This window comes from Nannospalax galili, unplaced genomic scaffold, assembly GCF_000622305.1.
Source record: "Nannospalax galili isolate Female #2095 unplaced genomic scaffold, S.galili_v1.0 scaffold646, whole genome shotgun sequence".
Lineage (NCBI taxonomy): Eukaryota > Metazoa > Chordata > Mammalia > Rodentia > Spalacidae > Nannospalax > Nannospalax galili.
In genome coordinates, this window is record NW_008355279.1 from 2,396,149 (window position 1) to 2,422,877 (window position 26,729).

Sequence of the window (26,729 nt, forward strand, 5' to 3'; positions counted from 1 at the left end):
TTATGATCAAAAAATTTAAGAAAAAATAGGTAGCTTACTATAATTACAAAAACAAACATGATTTCAATGTGGGTACTGAAATCTGAAATTCTCAAAAAAAAGGTCACTAAATATTCTTTCATGGTGAACTCCTCTTAAAAGATAGCATGGTAGGCAGAAGCAAGATGTCAGAGAAAGTCTACGGAGAAGCTATTTTACCTGTCAGCCTATAGTAACTTGTTATTCTGTGAGCAAGTTGGAGTGTTACAAAGCCCTCAGCAATGTTGAGTGGGCAACAGCAGAGCTGTGGTGATCTATGAGCTGGTTTAATTGGTTTAGAAACAAGAAGCCAGGCCAGGGAGATTAAGTGCTTGTTACCAAGCCTGTTTTCAGTTTACATGTAAAGCACTTCAAAAGTGTGCACAGTACAGGACAAAAAGCACTAAAACCAGAGAGCCAAAACCTCATGTGATAAAAAAGCCTGAAAAGAACAAAAACGCAAAACCAATTGCTTAAATTTAGAACCAAGTGTGCTAAGTACGCTTTTGTTTTTATTATTCCCCATAATAAAAATAATTCCATAGTTCTGAAAGGAGTTTTGTTATTGTTGCTTCTTATGAGACTGGAAATTTTTTGTGGAGTAATGTGCGGGAAATGTAATCTGATGAACAACTTCTTATGAAGTGGCAATTTCAATGTATGGCTCAATTCTAATACATTGCTTAATTGGAAAATAATTATAATTTGTTTCATGTTCCAATATCTTTATTCATTTATCTAATACTCAGAAGGAACAACTGATTAAGGAAAGGGATTTCAAGATATAACTAGGGGAATAATGTTTATCAGATTTCCAAGCAGCGGTGAGAACTGATTTTCAGAATGACAAGTCTAGTAAGGAGCCTCAATTTATAAAAGATTCATGTTTTTTCTTTCTTCATATTTATCATTAGTGGGTGATAATTTAATAACATGGATTGAAAGAAGAGTACTTTCTAAATTATTCAACCAAATTTTAGGTTCATTTGCTTTAGTAAACTTAAAAAAAGTTCAATGATCCTTTATTTCAAGGAATCTTGGTACAATGATCCCTAGAACAAGGACTATGAACTCTCCTCTGGACTTCATTATTTCTGGCTAAAATGCCTGCTAGACATAGTCAAATTTAATAAACACAACACCATTTTTCTACTTAGATGTTGTGATTTAATGTAAAAAGCTTGGAACTCATTTAAAATAATCTTCAGTTTGGAAATGAACTTATAAAGTGCTAACAGAAGTCTGTGACATTTTAAAAACAAAAGATAGACAGCAAAGTTTATCAATTTTTATACAATTTTCTTTTAAAAATATTTTACCAGAATAGATACCTTTGGGGGAACATACTTTGAGCTGATTCAAATGCCACACTGCTGGGCTAGGAGCCCAGCTCTCCTGAACTCCTTCAGTCTTAGCCTGCTGTTGAACAGAGCTGTTGCCCTTGGTTTGTTTTCTTATATCCTCCTGTTACCCTAAACAGGTACAGCAGGATAGTAAGTTTGATAAACAGCTTTTGCATAAAGGCCTCAGTGCTGGTACCTTCCCTGTGGCTGGGCTCAGCTCTCTGAGGTTAAGGCTCCCTCTTCCTATGTCAGCCACCAGTATCACCAGTAATTATTCTCAGAAGCAGCTATGAGAGCTCTGGGGATTCCTAGCTAGTTTTGGCTTTCCACTTTCATTCGTAGCAAGGCTGAGCCTTACATATTTTGTTTTCTCTCTAAGAAAACCAGACAAGTCCCCTTCTCTCCCAAGTCCATTTATTCATCTGCCTAGCCATATAGCAACAAACTCAAGTTTTAGAATCAGTTTGACTTGAGGTTTCAATTTTGGCTTTTTATGTCCTACAGAACCTTAGACAGATCACTTAACCTATCTAACTTTCCTTACATTTAAAAGAGAAAAAGGTATACCTATGAGGCTGCTTTGCACATTAAATAAAAGAGTTCACATAAAATGTTTATCATACAGAAAGAGGTCCACAAGTGCAACCCTATTAATGATCACAATAGTGATGACTTCTGATAGCAGGCAATGATTAGATAGAAATGTACAGGATGTCATCATTGGTAACAAAACAGTACCACCCCCCTTTTAGGAGTATTTCCTAAGATCTCGGAGGGAAAAAAAAGAAGTTAATATTACCACCCCAATTTAATCAAAGCATTTTGTCGACCAAAATTCTACTTTAGAAAAACACTCAGTAGTGTTCCAAAACCTGCAACAGGTACATCATCTGACTATTACCCAGTTTCTTTTATGCTACTTTTCATCTAAAAATGGAGTGGAAATAGCATCTGAAGATAGCAACATCTGAATGTTTAAGTACAAACTATTAGCATATATAAAAAAACAAAGTATTTGTTATTTGTATAAAATGATCTAAGATAGTTTATCTAAAACTTGGTGTTGGGTTAGGGAGATGATTCAGTGGGTAAGAGTGCTTGCTATCCAAGTATGAAGACCTGAATTCAAATTCCTAGCATCCATGTAAAAGCTGGGCATAGCTGTAGGTGCCTGTACCCCAGCATTGTGGACCGGAGACAAGTGGTCTCGGGAGCTGACTGGCTGGCTGGCAAGTCAGCTTAATCAAAATAGCAAGCTTCAGGCTCGGGGAGACATCCTGTCTCAAAAAAACCAAAACGAAACAAAAAACAAAAAAAAATCAAGTTGGAGAGTGATAAAGACACTTGACATGTGTATGCATGGCATATGCACATCCCCACATGTGCCCATACAACACATAACACATCCCCATCAAAAACCAAACCAAACCAACAGACAAAAACACTTGTGGTCCATACCAGCTTCTCTGTAGAAAACAGCATTTTTTTCTTTTTTCAGTGTTGAAGATTGAGTATTGCACATGCACATGCTAGGCCAGCACTTCCACTGAGCTATATCTCTAGCCCTAAGAAGCACCATTTCTAGAGAATGATCTTAGTTCTCAAATTATGAACCATAAAGATGATTAATGTTCAGATTACATACAAAGTAAAGCCAACTTCCTACTGGTTGGAGATAATGTGAAAGGGTGTAGTAGTGGTTTGGGGAAACTGCAATTAAGCTGCCTTAAATCTACAATTACCTCAACTGTCCTGACAATACTGAAGGCCTACTCAGTTCCCCCAAAGGATTCAGTAAGAGGGAGAAATCACTGGCTGCTGTTCAAGGCTTCCTTTCCTTAAAGTGTAACTACAGGGGTGGGGCAGAAAGGTACACTTTCTAGTCCTTGCAAGGCTGTAGCCTCGGCTGAGCTGTGCTTTATAGATGGCTATAATGACAAGCTGGGTTCCAGCCAAACGTTTATTTTAACAAAAAAGATTATCATGTAATTCTTTGCAACTACATCATAAAAAAAAAAATCTACGATTCCAGCTTAAGTATTTTTGACTTTTGAAAAACAATTTTTTTCCTATGAAAGCAAAAATTAGCCAAATATGTTCTGATTATATTTAGCAAGCAAAATACTTGTTTAAGGCTGATGACATGGCACAACTTACAGCATGAATAATCATCAAGCAGACATTAAGAAAACCGAGAGACATCTTGCTCTGAGGCAAGGATTCTATACATGGGCCTTATAAAAATAATGTAACCTATAGGCTGTGGCTCCCACATCTTGCACGGCATTTTGTTCTCTAATAAAGAATATAAGAAGGGGGCTGGTAAGACAGCTTAGCACAGAAAAGTGTTTGCTGTGCAAGTCTGACAACCAGAGTTTGATCCCTGGAACCCATGATGAAAGGAAAACTGACTCCTAAAAAGCTGTCCTTTGAACTCCACGTGTGCAGTGGCACACATACACCCATACTCACACATACAACAATAATAAAAGAAAAAACAAAAGAATGTGAGATATCACAATGCAACAATTATCAGCACCACAAGAATAGCAAGTCAAAATGCAAATCCTTTGGAGAGATTTTCCAAAAACGGAATAGCAGTATGCTTAGACTTCATTCCAAATTTTTAGGCACTTAAATACTTAGAACACTTTGGGTGGAAAACCATGCAAATAGCTGCATATTATTAGGCTTTGTCTTTGGCCACACATTTTTTAATTGCTTCCTTTACAAAAGTCATATTTTTCTATTGAGGGAAACTCACCATTCCCAAACTCTTAGGCTCTTATCATCAGACGTACTCACAAATCTTCGATTCTCATCAACAAAAACAATGGTGTTGACAGCTCCCAAATGCCGATCGTATTCCTGTACAATCTCCCCACTGCGAATGTCCCACTGTGCAGTAAACGAGAAAAGGTTAAGGACAGAAGTAGAGCAAATGTATGAAAACCAGCGAAGAGGTACTGATGGAAAGTAAAAGGAGCACTAGCATCATATTTTTATAAGCTGATTTCTACTAAGAACAGCACCAGGGGACAAAAAGTAGCAGACATGAACTGAGGGAGCATTCTGTATTCTATTCCCTAGCACAATATAAAGCTCAGGAATCCGAAGCAAAGTACTACAAAAAGGCTTACTTGCACGATCTTTTTATCAGACATCCCAGCCACAAAGAGACTTTGCTTATCTTCATCAGGATTAAATTTGACACAATAGGGCACTTTTCGGTTTGTAAATCTTGATATACACTGTCCTAAAACCAAAGAACCAAATTAAATAAGAAAAATAGATCTGACTCCTAAAGGATGGCAATGGCATGAAGATCTAGGTTACTGCTTAAGAAAGTTTGAGGAAGGGCAGCTTGTTTGCTCTTTAAATTACCATAAACTACATTATTCCTTTTTATAGATCTATAATGATTAAAAATAGTTTTTTCCAGCTGGGCATGGTGGTGCATGCCTTTAATCCCAGCACTCAGGAGGCAGAGAGAGGAGGATCTTTGTGAGTTCAAGGCCAGCCTGGTCTACATATTGAGTGCCAGGTCAGTTGGGGCTACAGGGAGACCCTGTCTCAAAATGACCAAAAAAAAAATAATAATAATTTTTTTTTCAGAGGCTGGGGAGATGCCTTAGTGGGCAAGAATCTCCAGCATCCATGCAAAAATCCAGGCACCAGTGTGTATGCCTGTAACTCCAGAACCAGGGGGTAAAGACATGTGGATACTGGGAGCTCGCTGGCCAACCAGCCTAGCCTAACTGGAGAGCTTTCAGTCTAGTGAGAGACACTGCCTCAATACAATGAGGCACAGAGACAAAGAAAGACACTAGATGTCCTTTCCTAGTCACTGCATGCCTGCGTGCACACACACAAAACACACACACACACAGATTTTTTTCCCCCAAAGTAATATACCATCAATTGTAGAGATAAATTATAATTTCATTTGTAGAGATATAATTTCATTAATACTGTGGACTATTTTAAGTAATAGAAAAAAATTATTGGTACAAGCTATGCAAGGAAGTCTCAGATGTCATGATGAGTGAAAAGAGGAAGAAATAAAATGAGAAAATACGATATGATCCTATCTATAAGAAGTCTAAGAACAGGCAAAAAGATCTGTGGTGACAGTCATTACTGTGGTTACTGGGAGTAGGTACAGACTAGAAAAGGGCACAAGAACTCACACTGCTAGCTAGAAATGCTCTTTATTTTGATCTTAGTGGTGTTTAAAACAAACTCATAGATGTTTACCATAAAAAAAGAAATCAAGCCGGGTGTGGTGGCACACACCTGTAGTCCCAGTGCTTGGGAGGCAGAGGCAGGTGGCTCTCTGTAAGTTCAAGGCCAGCCTGGTCTACATAGTGAGTTCCAGGCCAGGTGGGGCTACAGGGAGACCCTGTCTCAAAAAGACCAAAAACAAAACAAAACAAAAACAAAAATCACTGAACATTAATGTATTTTATATATATATCTTAATTCTTTTTTTTGTAGCTCCAGCTGGACTGGAACTTGCTATGTAGACCAGGCTAGCCTCGAACTCACAGAGATCCGCCTGCCTCTGCCTCCCAAGTGCTGGGATAAAAGGTGTGCGCCACCATGCCTGGCTGCATATCTTAATTTTTTTCGTTTTCCTTTTCTTTGAGACAGGGTCTCAATATGCAGCCCTGGCTGGTCTGGAACTCTCTATGTAGACCAGGCTGACCTCAAACTCACAGGGATCTGCCTACTTCTGCCTCCTGAGTGCTGGGATTAAAGGCATGCACCACCATGCCTAGTGTGTATCTTAAATTTTAAAAGAGCTATAGAATGGTTGCCTTTTAGCCTTGGGGACACAGAAGAACCACCCAGTCTATAGCCTAGCCCAAGCACATAAGGATGTGAGGGTGGAGTCCAGGCATAATGTATTTTGAATTTCTCCAGATGATTCCAACACACAGTCAGAACTGAGAACTACTGCTAACAAGGTGAGGAACACAGGGACTATAAGTCAGAAAGACCTTGGTTTGAGTCCAACTTTGTCACTTACTAGATGTATGATCCCAAGAAACCTACTTTTAGGCCTCATTTCCTCACTTATAATGTAATACTGGTACATACTGCATAGGAGTATGTTAAGATCAAATGATATCCTACATTATAAATGCTTAGCATAATTAATGTCTGATAACATTATTTATAATAACTACCTTTAATTTAGTAAGAGCAACGATGCTTTTAGTTGTTTTATTTGCTTTTTGGAACAGAGTTTCACTTTGTACATAGGGGGCCCAGGCTGGTCTTCAACCCACAATCTTTCTGCCTTAGCCTCCTGAGTGTTGAGATTGTAGCCCTGTTCCTTCAAGCCTGATTCTAAAATATGTATTTCTAATAATTCAAAATTGTACTCATCAGAAAATACTGATACAATTAATACAATTGTAAATATATAAAACTGACTGGTCCATGAGGATTTAGATCTACATTATCAATTTGAGCAATTAAATTCTGCTTTTATTATGTGAAATGCACTGTACTACGTGGTGTGGGGATATACAGAAATCACTTAGTTTGTCTATGGAATATTTTTAATTTGTTTGCCTATCAATATGTTTGCTTTATAAATTATATGGGATAAGACTAATATTTCCCAGTGAAAGCTGATCATATAGTTGCATTTCAACTCAATAAGCATACTTTGTGATATTAGTTGCTTTTCAATAGTATGAGAAGCAGCAATTAGAAAAGGTGCCATTTAACCAGAGGACCAGTCCTACTAGTTTATGTATCAGCACTAACTCAGGAGGGTAGGAATGCACAGGATCAACATGCTCTCACCTGTCTCGGTGTCCCAGAGTTTAAGATATCTGTCATAAGCTGCACTGAGGAACTGTGTTCCTGCAGTATTGAAGCAGATGTCTCTCACAGCTTTACTGTGACCTAGAGGTAGAGCCAACAGAAATGATGGTGAGATCAAGTGCTGTAGCTGCATAAACATGATAAAGAGAAGCATTAAACAGTGGTCTCAAGGAAGGCTGCCAGTAAGATCCCTGGAGCCCCCAACTCCTGATTAACTAAGGATCTGTGAGGTGGGGAACATGGGCATGGCTGGCTCTTTCAAAATGCTCTGCAGGTAGTTCTGATGCCTAACATTTTGGTACAAACCGAGAGAAAAGGCTGAATTTTAAAAAATTGCTGTGGTATCTCTACCAAACTATTATTAGTGAAAGGAAATAGAACTGAAAGTTTGGAGGTTCACTTTCAGATTGCTTACCATGTTCGGAATAAAAACAAAATGACCTAAACTTCAAGTCCAGGAAACTGTAGCCCCCATTCAATAATTACATATTTCTGTAATCATATTACTTAATTTCACAGAAACTGATTCAGAAACTTGGAGATGAAGCTTTTTTGAAAACTAAAATATTAGTTTTCTTTGGTTTTAAGATGATATTTTGACACTAAGCTAATCTTAGGGTGCCGATTATATTTTCTCAGAAATCAACCTTGTCAGGTCAAGCAATCTTTTGGAAAGTTTCTGGGACAAATAAAATGTAGCTAAGCAAAAGTAGAAATATGCACAGCCCAAATTGTCAACCCCATGCTACATCCCTGAACCAACCCTACCATGGAACTCCAGTAGGGCAGCAAGCACCATGGCAGCCAAGTATCCTTTTCTATAGCAGGAGTGCCCCACAGGGCTGTTATCATCTTCCTAACGAGAGAATTCCAGTTTTCCACTGAAAATGCTCTGCTAGTCCAGGTGGAGATGAGGTCAAATACTGGATGTGATAGACATTTTGTTCCCCTGGACACAGATAATGCTTCCTACATAAGTCTGGTGGGTTGATGTGAAATATTAGACAGTATTTATTTGCACAGAAGTCCTAAAGCCTTAGCAATGCATGGGAGAACAAAATCTCACTTTCATCTATAAACAGAGCCTCTATGATTCACAGCATTTCAATGTGGCACAATTAAATTTGGAAAGTAACATGAAGTGACAGATTAAAAAAAGCATCGTCAAGGCTACTTAGCTGCAGTCTGTCCTCCCGTGGTCCACGTATCTTCAAGGGGTTTTCTCAATCTTATCAATTCTTATTTCCAGCTCCCAACCTCACTTCAAAGCATGACCTATGTCTACTGCTTACTGGACATTTTCTCCATAGGCTGCTCAGATTTAACAAGTCTCATCATTCTCTGATGTTCTCTTCCTTGGCCACCTGGGAGTCACCTTAGATTCCTGCCTTGTACCACTCATATCCTGTTACTGAATCTCATTAGAGCTCTTTCTTCTGTCTCAGGTGCTTTGGTCCAAACTCTCACCATGTTTAATAAAGACCAATGAAATGACTACAATTTATTTTCTTATTTCTAGGCTTGCTCTATCAAAGTATCCTCCAGACTGCATGTGATCTGTGTTGGATAGCTTTAGTGTCAACTTGACACACCTGGGTAGAGGGAGCCTCAACTGGGGAACTGCCTCCAATGGGCTAGCCTGTGGCCATACCTATGGGGGAATTTTCTTGGTTGAGTGATGTAGGAGGGTCCAGCCCAATGTGGGTAGTGCCACCCCTGGACAGGTGGGCCTCTTTGTATAAGAAAGCAAGTTGAGCATGGGCCAGGGGAGCAAGCCAGTAAGCAGTGTTCCTCCATGGCCTGTGCTCCAGCTCCTGCCTCCAGGTTCCTGCCCTGAGTTTCTACCTTGGGTTCCCTGATGAACTTGACCCAGGAGATGTAAGACAAATAAACCCTTTCCTCCCCATGTTGGTAGTGGTCAGAGTGTTTTGTCACAGCAATGGAGAAACGAACTAAGACATGATCTTTATACACTTCCTCCCAATCACATTACTTTCCAGTAAGAGCTGTCAAATGACTCTTCACTGCTGTCAGGGCACAGTCTTTTATTAGTGGTGCAAATGGTTCTCCCTACTCTGCACCCCCATCCCCAAGTCTCTCTCCTATGCCTAGCGCAGCACACTTCCTCATTACACTTTTGCTCCTGCTGCCCTCTCCTTAGTTTTCTTTCCCTACCTAGAGAGATTTACTCCCCCTAGACTCAGATCAAGTCTACTTTCCTTCACATCAGGGTAGTAGAATGACAGTCAATGTCATTCTCTTACTTGCAGAGCTTTCCTAAACAGATTTACAGATAGGGAGGAAAGAAAGATTACCAATAAATGTTCGCAGACAGCGCCGGTCTCCATAAACTTCCCATAGCTGGAGAAAAAACACAAAAACAAAAAACAAAAACAACACATGGAAATATTAATTTTTCTTTTTGGGAACTGAACCCAGGACCTCATGTATGCTAAGCATGTGCTCTACAACTAAACTAAACTCTGAGCCCTGGAGATATTAACCTTAATAAAAGCGTTTTATCAATAACAACAGTCATATTGCCAGCTATGTGTGTGTATAAATCTTTGTGGGTAGAGGGGATTAATTATTAAATATTGATTAGTGTTGCCAGTTGGTGTTATAGTTTTTGGAACACAGAGATGTATACACATACATTCTTTATAACTAAGAGTCGTTTTTTTTTTTTTAAACATCAAAATAGCAAGAGACTTTAACTACAGATGGAGTTTACCCAGACAGCTTCATTTTCTTTTTTACTGAACTTTTGTGAACTTCATACATAAAATCATCTTTCTACCCCCCTCCCCTTTGGCACCCTCTCATAGCTCCCCGCACTGAAGTTCAGACATTCTGTCATTTGTGTTAAGGCCTATTATGTAAAGTTATTGTCCTGAGATGTCCCTCAGTGCAAGTACATCCACCGGGGTTCAGTCAGCCTATCTAGAGTCTCTCCCTTCAAGAAGATCAGCTCTTCCTCACCCAGTAGTAATCAGCTGCCAATAATTCTTCGACTAAGATTGAGGCTTGCCATTCATTTCCACAGTTCTGTGCTGGGTTTTTTTTCTGCTTGAATTTTCATGGATCTTGTGCTTGCGGGCACTACTGCTGTAGGTTTGTATGAGAAGGGTCCCAGGTGCCTACAGGACCATTTCTGAATGGTCATGCATCTCCTCCCTGGCTCTTACAATCTTTCCACCCCTTCTCCCAAAATGGTCCCTGAGCCCTGGGTGGGTGGACCTCAATATAGGAGTCCTGTCCAAGGACCCACACTCTGTAGACTCTTATTCCCTGTGTTTTGGCCATTTGTGGCCTTTTGTGTTCCTGGCCCTCTGTTGCACGAGGAAGCTTCATCGATGAGAACTGAAAGATGCATTCATGCTTTCTTCATTCCTTGTTCTATGTTCCATGAGTCTTAGGAGTCAAGATTGCATTCTAGATGTTCTACTTGGGCTTGGGCAATTCACTGAGAATCTCTGTTTGTGACCAGTGGTGTAAATCTAATAATCTCTGTCTGTTCAAAAAGAAGCTATGTTGATGGGTGGTGACTGGGATATTTGTTTAGAAGTATTTGGTGCTAGGGTCCAGAAATGAGGGACAACATACATCTTTTGTTTTTCTGAGTCTGTGTTACTTCACTTAGTATAACAGTTTCTAGATCCATTTATTTGTAAATTTCTTTATTTCATCTTTCTTTACTGCTGAGTGGAACTCCATTGTGTAAATGTACCACATTTTCATTAACCACTCACAAACTGAGGGACAGTTAGGTTGCTTCCATCTCTTAGCTACTGTGAAAAGAGCAACAGCAAATATGGTTGTACAATTATCTCTGCAATAGGATGAGTCCTTTGAGTATATGCCAAGGAGTGGTATAACCAGGTCATATGGTAGGTTCATTTTCAGTTTTTAAAGAGTTCTCTACAATGTTTTCCATAGGGGTTGCACAAGTTTGCAATTCCACCAGCAGTGAATAAGTGTTCCCCTTTCTCTACATCCTCACCAGCTTTTGGTATCATTTGTTCCCTTGATCTCAGCCATTAGCCAGTCTGACTGGAGTAAGCTAAAACCTTAAGGTGGTTTTAATTTGCATTTTCCTAATTGCTAACAATGTTGAACACTTTTTAAAAAGTTTCTTAGCTGTCTTTATTTCTTCCTTTGAGAACTCTGTTTGGATTTTTAGCCCATCTTTTAATTAGGTCATATGTTTTCTTGATTCTTTGATTTTTGAGTTCTTCATATAGCCTAGATGTTAAACCTCTGTCAGACATGTCACTGGTGAAAATTTTCTTCCACTCTGTGGGTTTTCTCTTCACTCTCTTGTTTCTTTTGCTGTACAGAAGCTTTTTTGTTTAATGAGATCCCACTTGTTGACTGCTGACCTTACCTAAGCAACTGGTGTCAGTTAGAAAGTCCTTTCCTACACATATATCTTGTAAGTTACTGCCAATGTTTTCTTCTAATAGTTTCAGAGTTTCCAGTTTCACAATGAAGTCTTTGATCCATTTGGTGTTGACTTTTGTGCAAGGCAAAAGATAAGGATCTAGTTTCATTCTTCTACAGGTAGAGAGCCAGTTTTGCCAGCACCACTTGTTGAAGATGCTGTCTTTCCTCCACTGTGTTCTTGGCACCTTTGTCAAATATCAGGTGGCTGATTCAGGTTTGGGTCTTCAATTATGTTCCATTGATCTGTGTGTCTATTTTTGTGCCAGTACCATGCTGTTTTTATGACTATAGCTCTGTAGTATATTTTGAGATATGGTATAGTAATACCCCTAGCATTGTTCTCTGTGCTCAGGGTTGCTTTGACTATCAGGGGTCTTATTGTGCTTCCATATGAATTTAAGGATGATTTTTTTTTGTAGTTCTGTGAAGTACATCATGGGGATTTTGATTGGGATTGCATTGACTCTATAAATTGCTTTTGGTAGGATGGTCATTTTCACAATATTAATTCTTCCAATCCATGAGCATGGGAGGTTCTTCTAGAGTCTTCCTCAATCTCTTTCTTTAAAGATTTAAAATTTTCATTGTAGAGATCTTTGATGTCTTTTGATCCGATTTATTCCAAGATTTTTTTTTTTGAGGCTATTGTGAGTGGGAGGGTTTCCCTATACTCTTTCTCTGATTGCCTGTTATTGGTATATAAAAAAGCTACTGATTTTTATAGATTAATTTTGTAACCTGCCACTTTATTGAAAGTGTTGATCAGTTCTAGGAGTACTCTGGTGGAATTTTTGGGATCTCTGAGGTATAACATCATATCTGCAAAAAGGGATAATTTTACCACTTCTTTTCCAAGTAGTACTCCTTTAATTTCTTTCTCTTGTCTTATTGCTCTAGCAAGTATTTCAAGCACTATATTGAAAAAGAATGGAGACAGTGGAGAGCCCTGTTTGGTTCCTGATTTTAATGGGGCAGTTTCATTTTCTTAGGGCTCTTTTCTATATTTTATGTTTTCATGATGAATAGTTTCTACTTTTGTAACATTATGAATTACTTTTTAAGGAATTGTTATTAAAACATGCATATAACATTTTGATATTAAAAGTTTTTAAAATACTTTTCTGAAGTATTATAGAATCTTTATGAAAATAATATCTAAACTGAAATAACCAGTTTATAATTTTCATCTTATCTAATGCAGATCAACACAAAAGCTTTAAAACTGGCTTTGCGCTTACCTACCTTAAATCCAGTCCTTGCCACTGTTGCTAGTGCTCTGAGATAGAAAGCATTTCCTGCCTACTAAATGCCAAATAGGTAAAATTTCAGGTCCTACAGCATACCAGGCAAGGCGCTCTGGGACCTGCCCCCCGCCTACGACTACAGTCGTCTTTTGTCTCAGACTCTGTGCTCTACAAGCACAACACTATGTGTATTTCAGCGCATCACACTGTTCATTCTTCCCAAGCATATGCCGCTCCTCCCCTTTGCTTAGCCTTAATGCTCAAGCATGCTTCCTCTGAAAGGAGGCCCTGCACCTGCGCCTGCCAGTGCCAGGGCTGTTTACATCACAACGAAATGATCACCTTACAGGCAGGGTCAGTGCATCCACTATCTTTTTATTATCATCCCCCTGCACATAATACGTACCTAATACATGTTTATAGATGTGACTAAATTAAACTCTATGCTTTGTTACTTGATCAAAGAGAAGATCACAATCTCGTGTAGTTTTGTATAAAGTTAAAGAAAATTAAAGATTTTTCTACAAATTGTTCCAATCAAAGAATACTATTTCTATTAGAGACAAATACCTAAATGGTTTCTCTCTATAAGAGGAGTGGCCTTTCTATACTATTAATATTCATCAGTTATTTAAAAAGGATCAGACTTTAATGATCTCAGTTTCCAAGCTGTAAGAGCACACAGGATTGGTATTTATTTAGCCATCATAATGATTTGGACAGAGGAGACACAAAAAAGGATAAGAACTATTATTTCAAATTTAAGATTTCTAAAACGTTTCCTCCATATTCAAGTTGGCATGACTGACAGTTCAGTTTTTAAAAATATTTTATTATTTTTATTTTATGTATATGAGTGTATTGCCTGCATGTATGCAAATGCAACCATGCCATGCAAGGCAGAAGAGGGCCTCAGATCCCCTGGAACTGGAGTTACAGTTGTTAGCTGCCATATGGGTGCTGGTGTTTGAACCTGGGTCTTCTGCAAGAACAGCCAGTGTTCTTAACCACTGAGCCATCTCTTCAGTCCCAACAGCTCAGTTTTTCCACCACACACTCTGTAGCTGAGCAGAAGGTAAAGCTGGAACTTCCTAAGAATCCCAAATGTGGGAGAAGGGCTGAGAGCATTTCTGCTACCTGGTGTTCAGAGTGTCCAGAAAAAAAAGGGTGAATGACACTGTGGACTATGGGGTTCTCATCATGTATACCCTCTTTCTCAGTCAGTTCTGAGGTACAAATGAACTCATTTAAATATCCATAACCTCTATAAAAATGCATTATTTCATAATTCAATATTTACATGCCCAATGCCAAAGTGATTGGATTACATCCTAATCAGTTGTCTAAGCTTCAAAAAGAGTCCAGCCAACTGGACCACAGAGCCATATTTGAATCTACAAGTTTGGAAGCAGCTCACAAATAGCTGCATTCACAAGACTTAGTAGAAAAATAATTAGCCTTTAATTGACGAACAACTTCAAAATTTATTTATAATTAATCAAATAGAGTTAATGAAAGCACTAGCTTTGAAGCTCTCTGATTCCAGTACTGAAAACTCACCTTAATTTTACAGTCCATGGAGCAAGACAGCAACAAATGGCCAGAGAGAGGAAACAATCTGACTGCACTGACACCCTGCAAAAAGCCATCGCATTATCATTCTGAAGCATTCAAAATATCACAACTGAGCATAATGCAAAGAGAAAATTATGCCCTATTTCTCTTCATTCCAAACCCCAGGCTCCAGAATAGCCTTTATCAGTATTCCAAGAGCAGGGCTTATCTTGACACTAAGCTTGACACTAAGATGATTTTTTTTAAGCTTTAAATTTTGACTTCTTTATCCTGAGCCAGTCAAACTGCTAATGCACTCTACTTCTTTTCTGTATGCCCTTTGTTCTTGGCAAAGATCTAGAAATTAGCAGCTGGAATAGTGTAGATGGCAAACAATATCAATATCCAAGGTGTTCATGTATCTTACTCTGCACTAGTTTAAATATCAGCTTGGATTATAAAGCAAGGAACATTTATTCTCTTACATGTGATAACCCCAGAAGGCAAGGCAACATTACTCAGGCTAAGCAGGAGACTTGATGTTGTACCATCCGTCTGTTGCCCCCTGCTATGGTGAAAAGCAGCAGCACACAACTTGTGGAAAAGGAGTAAGCAACAATAAGGGTACTGGACACTGACCCATGAACGCTTATATTATGGCCATATGGCTGGCCCTTGTGACTACTATAAGTAGGTATCTCCAAAGCCTAACTAGTATTTGCCTTCCTCCCTGTAGCTATACTGAATGCTCTATATCAACAGTTGAATTTACAGTTACAATGACTTCACTATTGTAACATGAGAGCAAATGGGGACATTCAACTTGCTTACCTTAGTGTGTCCAGACCACACATGAATTTGTTTTTTTGGAAGGTAACATTTCTCAGGTGGCACAGATGACCGTAGATTAACACCAACATCCTGAGGAATATGAAGGTAGGACCTGCCTTGGTAGTCATACATTTCCTTAACTAAAACAAACAAAAATCAAAAACAAAAGAAAGCAATAACAAATACAAATCATCTTCATGAAATCTATATTCTTAAGGCAGTAACACTGTCCATATTAATACTTAGGTAACAATATTCTGATGATATTAAACGTTAAAATCACAAGTTGGCTAAAATTTAGCTGCCTGAAATCCATGCAATCATTTAGGATGAAAGGTAGGATTTTGGAATTTCTAAACAGTTAAGCAATATGAGACCTTTAGTCAGATCTACATTTCTTTCCCTCTATTACATATTTCAGTGATAAAGACTTTCCCGCACTGTAATTTCAATGAGGTAGGATAAGATAATACTCGGGTCTTGTGAGCTACTGGTAAAGAATCAGAGGCAAACAGGCAGAGAGGAAGTTAACACGAGACAGGAATTACTTGCTCTCCTTTTCTCCATCCACTCCCCACCCCTTTTTTTGGGCCCTTCTGGTTCCTTTACATTTGCCTTTCCCCATTTTTAATCACAAATTTTCCAATAAAAGTTACATGGGTAACTTTGATCAGTTTCTTATCTGGCAACAGTAAAAGGTTCCTCAACATGCCATGACCAAAAATTAATCAAAAACCAAACACATGATAAATTCGAGGTGTTTCTGGCAGTGCTTGTCAGAGCTGCACTGTGCAACTTCCCCACAGCCTTGGCTGAGAACATACATACATGTGCCTTGTGCTGCTGTCACTCCATGTAACAAACAGTGCCTGAAACACCGCCAGCTCGGATTCAAGACTATGCCATATATGTATATTATGAACTGCTTTTTTTTTATTGTACAAAGTTTTCTGCTGTTCTATATACATAATGATTTAATTTTGTAAAACAAAGACTTTAATATTTTCCAACCATCATTCTCCAGGATGTAAATACCAAATTAGTATAACCCTTAGATTGTGCTAGAATGTTTGATTTAAAATTCTGCTGTTTGAGTTAATGAGTTTCACAAAAAAAAAATTGCTAAATGAGTTGTGGCTTGGAATTAGGACAGAATTTCCAGCAATGTCTGAAATGGCCTTAAACATTCTTCTGCCAATTTGTACTACGTATTTATGCAAAGAAGTATTTTTAGCATTGGTGACTAAAGAATTAAAATACTGATCAACTCTGAAAAACATTAAAGACGCTCTACCTTCTGCAGTTTCAAACATACCTATCAGTATGCAAATTTGCCTTCTTCCTTAATGAATGATGAAATTACAGATATACCAAAAATTTCCTTAGGATTTATCATCAGTAAATGTTTAATTTGTATGCTGATTTTATATACATCTTATACATAGCTAGGATCACATAAATATTTTTCAGGTGAAAAGGAGTCAAGTGTGGAAAAAAAATGTAAGAAGCCTGACTTAGATGGCAAGGGTACATATAAAGCATTTTGCAGCATGTCTGGCACAGGCTGTTTTAAGAACTATAGACTCTGGGGCTGGAGAGATGGCTCAGCAGTTAAGAGCACTGACTGCTCTTGCAGAGGACCTGGGTTCAATTCCCAGCACCCACATGGTGGCTACGAACTGTCCTTAACTCCAGTTCCAGGGGAATCCAAAACCCTCTTCTGACCTCTGCTGGCATTGCACAACATGGGTGCACTCACATACATGCAGGCAGTATACTCATACACATAAATAAATACATAAATAAATAAATAAATAAAATATAAAAAGAAAAAAGAACCATAGACCCCTTGGACATAAAACTGAAGTTTATGAAACCAAACATGGCTTTCTCAAACCTAAATATTTGCTTTGGCAAATTTGGCAATTCAGTAGTGAATTGTTATTTTTCTAAAAACAAATTATTATTTTTATTTTATGTGTATGAGCGTATGCCTGCATGTATGTAAATGCACCTGTGTTGTGCAATGCCCATGGAGGTCAAAAGATGGCACTGGACCCTCTGGAATTGGAGTTATGGATGGTTGTTAGCTGCCATGTGGTTGCTGGGAACCAAAGCTGGGTCCTCTTTAAGAGCAGTCAGTGCTCTTAGCTGCTGACCCATCTTTCTAGCTCCTGAATTATTCTTTAAGCTCAGGTCATCACTATGTAATTTCCTAACTGTAATTAAATTTTTTTATTTTTATTTTTATTTTTTTGAGACAGGGTCTCCCTGTAGCCCCAACTGGCTCAGAACTCACTATGCAGACCAGAGTGGCCTCACAGAGATCTGCCTACTTCTGACTCCCATGTGCTGGGATTAAAGGCATGTGCTACCATGCCCCACTTGTAACTATTTCTTAATGAAGAGGTAAATTCACATAAAAAAGTTTTTTCTTTTAAAGTTAAATGTAGTACAAGTTATGATGATACTTGAATATTTGGCTTGGGTTAAAAATGAAGTTAAATGACTGAGGCAACTATATCTTCAGAAAGAACAAATTATGGACCAATCTAATTTCTTTATTCATTTTTAAAATCCATTAATGCCTGAACAAAAGTTACCTGTGCCTCTCTTTAATCACTCTAGGTTCCTCCCTATTAGAAAGAGTCTGCAGTCATTTCTTTAGGATGCAAATTGCTCAAATATTATTCTTAACACAATACCTACATAGCAGCTGATAGTAAAAGCAATTGGTATTACACAGCAAGAGAAGAGAGTAAACACAAAAGCTTTTCATGAAAGCCCACAAGTATGAAAAATACATTACCGTGCAAGATTGTCTTCTCCTCCCCAGGTTTCTCCTCCTCCTGTTTGCCTTTTTTCTGTCTCTTCGCTGTGATTTCATCCAATTCTTTTTGTTCCTCCTAAGGAAAGGAGTGAACTTTAAGATGAATGCTTGAAAACCTTGGGTCCATTGTTGGTTATATAGTCTTTATAATGAGGGCCACAAATATGTCTCCTAGGATAGCAATGCCAATTCTTACACAGCCAGAGATAGATTACCTTTTTCATAGATAACAAGGTGACATTCAACTGATTATATATAGACAGCTTATACTTCTGGAACACCTAGAAATAAACTTAGCATATTATGCTAATTATGTAAATGAAAAGACAAAACAGAAAATCTGGTACCAGAAAGGATATTGAATTTTAGAACACAATGTCGTTTTTCAGTAAGTTGAAATCATGCTTATATCATGAAGATATAAGCAACAAGTATAGATTTGTGACCAACTTTTCTTGGAAAGCTGGGAAGGGAAGACAGGGAAACAGCAAATCTGTTTTTATAACAAGTCATGAGATGATATCTAAAATAAAGAAACAGTAGCATATGTATATTACTAAGTTATATGAATGCAAGGAACAGCTAGAATTCAAGTTTCACAAGGACAAGACTTTCTTGATATTGCCCAGTAGTTTACTCCAGTATCTAGACTAGTGTCTCGATCCCAGAGGTTGTAGGATTATAGGGGTGGGGAAGAGTTCTGTAGTTACTTTATAAACTTCCCAGTAATATTTTTACAAAATAGTATAAAGCTTAAGATTTTAAAATAAGTTAACAGGTAAAGCCCACTGCCAATTCTAGTCTTGACAGATAGTCTGTGACTCTGGAATAACTATCTGACTGTCAGGTATCAGAACAGCAAGCAGGTACCTTAAGAGCATTATTAAGGGGGCAACATTTGTTACAAACGGTTCAATATTCTATTTTAGTTTTTTTAAAAAAGTATAGAATACAGTAAAAAACAACAACAACAACAACAAAAAACATTGTAAGAGCTGGGTGTGGTGGCACACGCCTTTAATCCCAGCAGAAGCAGGCCACCTTGTGAGTTCAAGGCCACCTTGGTCTACATAGTAAGTTCCAGGACAGCTGGGGCTACAGAGAGACCCTGTCTCAAAAAAGACCAAAAAAACAAAAAAACAAAAAAACAAAAAAAAACAAAAACCAAAAAAAAACATTGCAAGAAAAGCAAAGAAATTTTATAACATTTTCTCAGTCAACCAAGTCTGAGAATGATATGTCATCGGTTCTCTAAGGAACTCTCAAATTTATTAATACAGATACGCTTGACAGAGACATAGCACACACTTAAACTGGTAACGAAAAACATCAAAGCTTACTTCTGAAGGTTTGGCCACATCTTTTTCATCCACATATTTTGCCCAGGGTCCCAAGAAACCATCAATATTAGATGCATCATTTTCTTTGAACTTTTTCCTCTTTTCTGTTTTCTTCTGACCACTTTCAAATACAGTTAAACCTATATTAACAACCAAAAATAGAAACTATAAGCAACCATGCGTATTTTCTTTAGAAATATTAGCATATATAACGGGAAAGTAGGCACCATGGGGTTGTTAGTCTGGGACTTTCAAAGGACAGAAACTTGGGTGAGGTATGCGGAGGGAGAATAGCTGCTCAGTCCAGAAGGCCCAACCAGGTGTCCAGGTGCCTTTTTAATGAATCAAAACCCTGTATTGGTTTTGTCTTCAGAGACAAGGCCTCAATATGCAGCCCAGGGTGGCCATAACTTGCTATGCTTCTGCCTCAGCCTCCTGAATGCTGAGATACAGGTGTGTACCATTATGCACAGCAAAACACTAGCAACTCAATATTGTTAAATAATGATAAAGCTACCTTTGAAAACAAGAATAAACTGTAATTGATCATATTATGCAAATGCTTAATTTATCATATTAAGCAAATGCTTAATAATTTATTTTTATTTCATTTATAATGCAACAATACAAACTGAACAATGTTTCATAAGAATCTGGTATTTCTTCCATATGGATGTCAGTTTGCATTTGGCCTCTAATGTCAACACCTTAAAAGGAATTGAAAAAGGATGATGTTTCTAAAGGTGAGGGCATACTGTTTATAAGTCACTAAATTGAAAACAGAAAGTTTTATGGATGTTACAGTCACAAGCTGATTAAGAATCTACTTACAGGGCTGGAGAAATGGCTCAGCAGTTAAGAGCACTGGCCTTTCTTGCAGAGGACCTGGGTTCGATTTCCAGCACTCACATAGTGGCTAACAACTATCTATAACTCCATTTCCAGGGAATCTGATGCTTTCTTCTGGCCTCCATGGGCACTGCATGCCATGCACATAGTGCACTTACATACATGCAGGCAAAACACTCAAACACACAAAAATACAAATAAATAATTTTTTTTTAAAAGAATCTAGTCACATATACAGGTGAAGAGGTATAACTGAAGGAAAAAAATGTCCACCTATCTGCATTCAAATCAGCTTCCTCTGGGCTCCGTATTACAACAAAGCAAGTTAAAATTCTACTTCAATAATAATTAATGCACACTCAGAAGGCAGCTTAGTAATATGGGATTGTCCCTGTACAAGTAATGCATTCTTTTTTAGTGGCATTTTATAAATAACAGTGCAATACTCTGATGAGCTCTATGACAAGTCAACATTTAAAATGCAATGCTTTGTTTTATTATTCATACAATATGAATATAAACACAAATATATTTTAAAAGTCAGCTATTAAAGCAACTCTTCAAAGATGATAACATATGCAGAATGAACATTTTCCATTAAAATTTAGCTTTACAGTGTCAAGAAGTCAAAATAACTTAGAAATTAATTATAATTGAATAATTTGTATAGGGTGGCATGGTGTCAAGCACTCAAAATAACCCAAAGAGATAAATAAGACCATCTTCCTTACAAGACTGCACAGCTACTAAGTGGCTGTAAACAGTAAAACTCTTACTGCTTTAACCTACATAACGCTATTGTTTCAACTTAAAAAGAAATCAAGGCTAAATAATAGTTTCCTCATATTGTCTAATTACTACAAGACAATAATTAAAATTGACTACTACAAATAAATTACCTTGATTTTTTTCAGCTTCTTCTACAGAACCAATATATTTAGTAGATACTTGATGACTATCTAATGAAGGGTCCAATGCATAACCTGCAAGGAAAAAAATACAAGTAATTTATTCATATTTCACAGTTTATCTTATTACTGTACATAAACACCCATTTTACATTTTCCTTCCCAGATAAAAAAATTGTCCTTTTAACTAAGAATTGAGCTTTCCTTTCTGAGTTCCATTTCTATTAACAACAATTAACCCAAATCTCAGACTGGACCATGAATGATTTCAGGAGAATAAGTAGCATTTTACAGAATCATTTCATTGCCAAGAGTTTTTGTAACTGTGAATTCAAAGTTCAGTTTCAAAGACTCTAAGAGTTTAAAAATACCAGTGCATTATGTATTCAGAAAGTTAGAAGCTATTTCCTTTTTCTTTTTGTTAATGTATATTATAGTATGACATTATTAATTATTAAATTGAAAAAGAAATAGAATAAGAAGTTAATTACATAAGATCTAGCTATTATGAAAATGTCATTCTTAGTAAGGACAGTCTCCAGTCTTACTATACTACACCCTCATGGTAAGAGAAGTAGAACTATCCATTGCCATATAAATATGCTCATTCAACCAGCCACAGAGTGTGTATCTGCATGTATCTGTGGAGTTTGGTGGTCTGGGGAAACCTAGGAAAGTCCACCCAAATTCACTCAAAGTAGGTTTTTCTCAAGTGGATGTGCTACTACAATAAATGTTTGGTGAAATCAGTTTTCATAATAATCCAGTATATTCATAAAAGAGTGCGATTATTAATTAATCTATGGCCTATGACTCATGTCAAAGTTGTGAATTACATAAAAAGTACTAATGCATTTTTAAAGGGTACATTCCAATGGATATATTTAACATTTATATTTTGCAGCTAAAGATTAAAAGGAACTTTTCGGGGGAAGCAGATAAAAGATTTGTTGTGAAGTATACTTTTATAACATACTAAGGATATAGGTGCTCACTCATTCTTGCAATATGCTAGAATAGAACCAAACATCTGGCTATCAGTTCATTTGCAAATAGTTTTTTTTCCATCATTAAAATATGTTCTTAGAGGAGAGAGCTTGGTGGTAGAAAAGTGCCTTTGGAGTAGACCTCTGAAATCATAGACTCAAGTCCCATGAATTACTTTAGCTTTTACCTCTTTGATATACAAAATAGTGTTCTGTACATGAATGTTTTAATGAGACTTTTATAAGCCTTATATAAAATTCAGACCAGCAAATTCTGAACTAAAATTCCCACTTCAATCATAGAAACCTATCTAGTGTATAAAGATTTCTGTTTGTGTGAATGGTGGTACATGGTGCTTTTGGAAGGGCAGAGCAGAGCGAGGGTACTCCTGGTCCTGTTTCTGTGTAAGCACCAATCCCCAGGTTGTCTGGCTGTCTTGATCCCGAGGAAAGGAACTTAAGCATTCTTCTTGCTCTGAAACCTCTGTGTAAAATCTTTCATTACTACGTCTACCACCCCCACTGCTGCCTTTCTCTCTGGTGATTCATAGGCCACATTACCTTCCTTTTACAAACAAGAGAAATTAAAACATGTAGACACTATCCTACTATAAATCAGCCAGTGATGAAACAAGATGTAAATCTAATACTGTGGAATTTCAGTTCAACTAGTTTTCTATTATCACATATTTTAAAAAATTAACATAATTACATTGTAATTCTTTTTGTTTGTTTTGAAACAAGGTCTCTCTGTAGCCCCAGCTGGCCTGAAATCAGGCTAGCCTTGATCTCATAGAAATCTACCTGCCTCTGCCTTCTGAGTGCTAGGATTAAAGGTGTGCTCTACCAGGCCTGGCTACGCTGCAGTTCTTAAAAATTCTCATGTATCTTTTTGAAGCTTATTTTCCATTTTGCCTTTTCAACAGAGTTAATATCTGCTTTTTTCCTTTTGGAATTCATACTTGAAATAGCTATAACATTAATTTTATTATTTATTATACCCTTAAGATTATCAACATTAATATTATAGTAGGTAAATAAAAAGAGTCAATAATTTATAAAGTAAATTGCAAATATATAGAAAAACCTTCAACCTCATTAGCAGTCCAGAAAAATAAAATTGAAATAGTTATAATATTTTGATTATCAAATAAACAAAGGAACAATCATATGGACCCTGGGTAAAAAAGAAATAAAACTTTCGTACATAGCATTCTATATACTTTACAGTGTAGAATAAGCTGGGAGAATTCTTTTGGAAACCAATTTGATAATATACAACACAAATTTAAAAAATTTTTTTTAACCTACTTTGGGGATTTATTTAAGAAAATAACAATAAAGAACTATCAGGTTTTATGCTACACTAAACACATTTTTGGGGGGAGGAGTTGCTTATTGGTTTGCAGCAGGGTCTCTCTGTAGCCCAGTTGGCCTGGAACTGGCTATGTAGATTAGGCTGGCCTCAATCTCACAGAGCTCCACCTTCCTCTGCCTCCCAAGTGCTGGAACTAAAGAGCATCACTATATACAGCTCAACACATTTTTAAAACTGCAAATTGGAACTTACTTGAAATCTAATAATTCACAATTTCAGCAAACAAAAAAATTTAATGCTAATTGCTTCTAATAACAAAGTTAAAATGCATTTTAATAATGGCTATGGTGAGACTAAAGACATTCATTTAGAATTCTACTTTCAGTTCCAAAGACTGCTGAAGAGAAATCCTAAGTGAAAGGAGGACAAGGGGAAGAGCCCTCCTTGAAAAGCCCCTCCTAAGATGGGAAGAAAGCAGATCAAGGACTCAGGAGAAAAGGGTGGAAACGGAAAAGGGAATCCAGGAATACCACAGAGGTGCAGAGGCTCCAGGAGAGATGCCAGTAATAGGAGTTAAAAGCCTAACTATAAAGTAAGGAACTGAGGTGATACAGTAAACGAGACTAGCTTCACTGATAAGGCCTCTACAGGTTGGCTCTGTCATGAACCAAATATACTAAGAACACAAATCTGCCCGAAGTTGTTTATGGAGATGGTAACAATACCTCATTTCAAAATGTGGAGAACCGTGTAAGATCAATGTTCTATATCCCAGCAGTGGTTTCTCAGAGCTAGAAAATATACTCAGGTAAAACTGAATTTATGTCCCATCTTCTTAGTTATGCCTCTTACAGATAATGCTAGTACAAGATGTAAGGAAGGCTCTTCTCCGATACTCTAAAATGAGGGGCAGTAACACAAAGTCTCTGTGGGTAAGAGTGAAAAACCAAAAGGACAGAAACATAGCCTAGGAATCACTACCTAAAATCAGGTAAGGACTATTTGTCCTTTGCACAACCTAGAGCACTAACTTCTAAGAAATTTCATCACTGATGGAATTCAGTTATTTTACATCACAATTTTACTATTCTACTGGCTGATACTCTTAAGTAATGAAGAGAAAATATTTCGGAGATAAGATTTGAGAAACAGAATAACGTTAACTAGTATATAAGATAATAAATGTAATCTTTTCATACTATCTTTCCATTTACCAACTTAAAAAATCTGCATATGATGGACATTTAATAACAAATGTTTATTACCAAGCACAATAACAAGAAATGCTCTGTTTTTAGTATCACAGACAATTACCAGCATTGAAAAAACACCACTGACGATTTACAATGACCACTGGAAGCGCTAGTCCACTTTCCATTTGTACAAATACTTACAAGCCTGTATAAGAAGACCACTGGTGCATGCCTGCAATCCCATTACTAGGGAGGGACAGGCAGGCGGATCTCTGTGAGATCGAGGCCAAACTGGTCAATATAGCTGAGTTCCAGGCCAGACAGGGCTACAAAGTAAGACTCTGTCTCAAAAAAAAAAAAAACAAAACAAAAACAAGCAAAACAAAACCTTCCTCCCCCAATAAGGCATATACCTCTTTGAGAAAATCTAGGTTAATAAATTTAAAAAGCTAGAACAAACAATAGATGACTGCATGCAGGACTCATCCAATTCAAGTTAAAACTGTTGAAGCTTTATTATAACCTTACCATATGTGGCAAAAGTTCTTCTTTGCTGTTCAAACATGAAATCGTTGATATGAGCTGGTTCAGCATATCCAGAAAGCATGTTTCTAGGAGCAGCCATTTGCTGTGTTCGAAAGGGATTTTCTGGTCCAAACTGCAATGTTAAGAAGAAAAGAGAAAAAGAAACTCAAAAGTTACTGAAATTACTGTACAATGCATTTTTAAATCTCATCAGGGGCTGATTGGCCTGTTTGGGAACATGCTACCCTCACATGGTTTAGTGTAATTAGGTAATGGTTAGTGAGCACTGATTGTCAGCCCTTGTGATGGAGAAGAGCTCAGTACACCCAGGTACACATGTAGGTATCTAGTTCATGAGCTCAGGAGAAACACGATACTATAGCTACCACAGTCTCATCATTGCAGGAAGTCCTATTCAACAGCTATGCTCTGGATAATTGAAAAATACTATACTTTCTCTAAATCATGACTTGGGGAATTTGGGGTGACCATTTCTCAATGACAGCACTGTAATGCAATTTTTTTTTTAAAGCCATGTTTCTCCTCCACTAATTATGAGTTCTTCAAAGGTAGTGACTCAGAATCATTTATATTTACCATAATGCCTGGCAAATAGAAAATACAGAAATCATTAATAAAATAAAAAAGAATCATAATACCAGTGGAGGCACAGGATAGGAAAACAAACAATAAAAATTAAGTGCTTGAAAAAGTCCCTTAGACAACGCATCACAAATGCAAATAAAACTTCTCCACTCTGAGAAGTCACACTTTGAACGTACAACACAAAACACCGGTATTTACTTGTTTATAATCCTGTCTGTGCATTTCCAGAATGACTTTCTGAATGTTATTTGTTTAGTATAAAAATACTGGAAGGTTAGAGAGGCACTCTCCTCTGCATACCACAAATTAAAAAAAAAAAAAGCCAAAGGTGAGGTATTTTACCTGCTTTAAGAACAAAGGTTTTATTACATAGAAGAATCAAGGCTAGAACAAACCTAGATGGAACATCCTATTACCTTAAAATGTCCTTTAAATGCACAGAGTCTAACTTCTAAAATACTGAGTTAAAAAGTACCACAATATGCTATGCCAACTGCTGTTAATTTAATTTATTATAAAAGGTCCTGGGAAAAGCCAGTTCTTTGAGATGGGGGTCTCACTATGGAGACCAAGCTGGCCTAGAATTCACTATGTTGCCCAAGCTGGCCTTGAACTCTTGGCAATCTTCCATCTCAGGTTTCTGGGTTTTGTTGTTTGTTTGAAGAATAAAGTGAGTGTTCCACTTAAGAAAAAGCAATATTTTTTCTCATTATTATTATTATTATTATTATTATTATTATTTTGTGATGGGGGTCTCACTATGGAGACCAAGCTGGCCTAGAATTCACTATGTTGCCCAAGCTGGCCTTGAACTCTTGGCAATCTTCCATCTCAGGTTTCTGGGTTTTGTTGTTTGTTTGAAGAATAAAGTGAGTGTTCCACTTAAGAAAAAGCAAT

At 37.3% G+C, this 26,729-nt stretch overlaps 1 protein-coding gene across 2 annotated transcripts in view; it reads right to left on the bottom strand.

The window, feature by feature from the left end:
• The window catches only part of Cdc40 (cell division cycle 40), a 54,049-nt gene that overhangs the window by 4,713 nt on the left and 22,607 nt on the right, over nucleotides 1-26,729 (bottom strand). For both annotated transcript variants that reach the window (XM_017803017.2, XM_008852415.3), the window contains 10 exons: nucleotides 25,230-25,359; nucleotides 21,196-21,279; nucleotides 19,448-19,587; nucleotides 18,087-18,183; nucleotides 15,278-15,417; nucleotides 14,453-14,527; nucleotides 9,518-9,563; nucleotides 7,182-7,283; nucleotides 4,502-4,617; nucleotides 4,126-4,259 (listed from right to left, as the gene is read on the bottom strand). In XM_017803017.2, coding sequence (XP_017658506.1) covers nucleotides 4,126-4,259; nucleotides 4,502-4,617; nucleotides 7,182-7,283; nucleotides 9,518-9,563; nucleotides 14,453-14,527; nucleotides 15,278-15,417; nucleotides 18,087-18,183; nucleotides 19,448-19,587; nucleotides 21,196-21,279; nucleotides 25,230-25,359 — 1,064 coding nt within the window. The remainder of the gene's footprint in view (nucleotides 1-4,125; nucleotides 4,260-4,501; nucleotides 4,618-7,181; nucleotides 7,284-9,517; nucleotides 9,564-14,452; nucleotides 14,528-15,277; nucleotides 15,418-18,086; nucleotides 18,184-19,447; nucleotides 19,588-21,195; nucleotides 21,280-25,229; nucleotides 25,360-26,729) is intronic.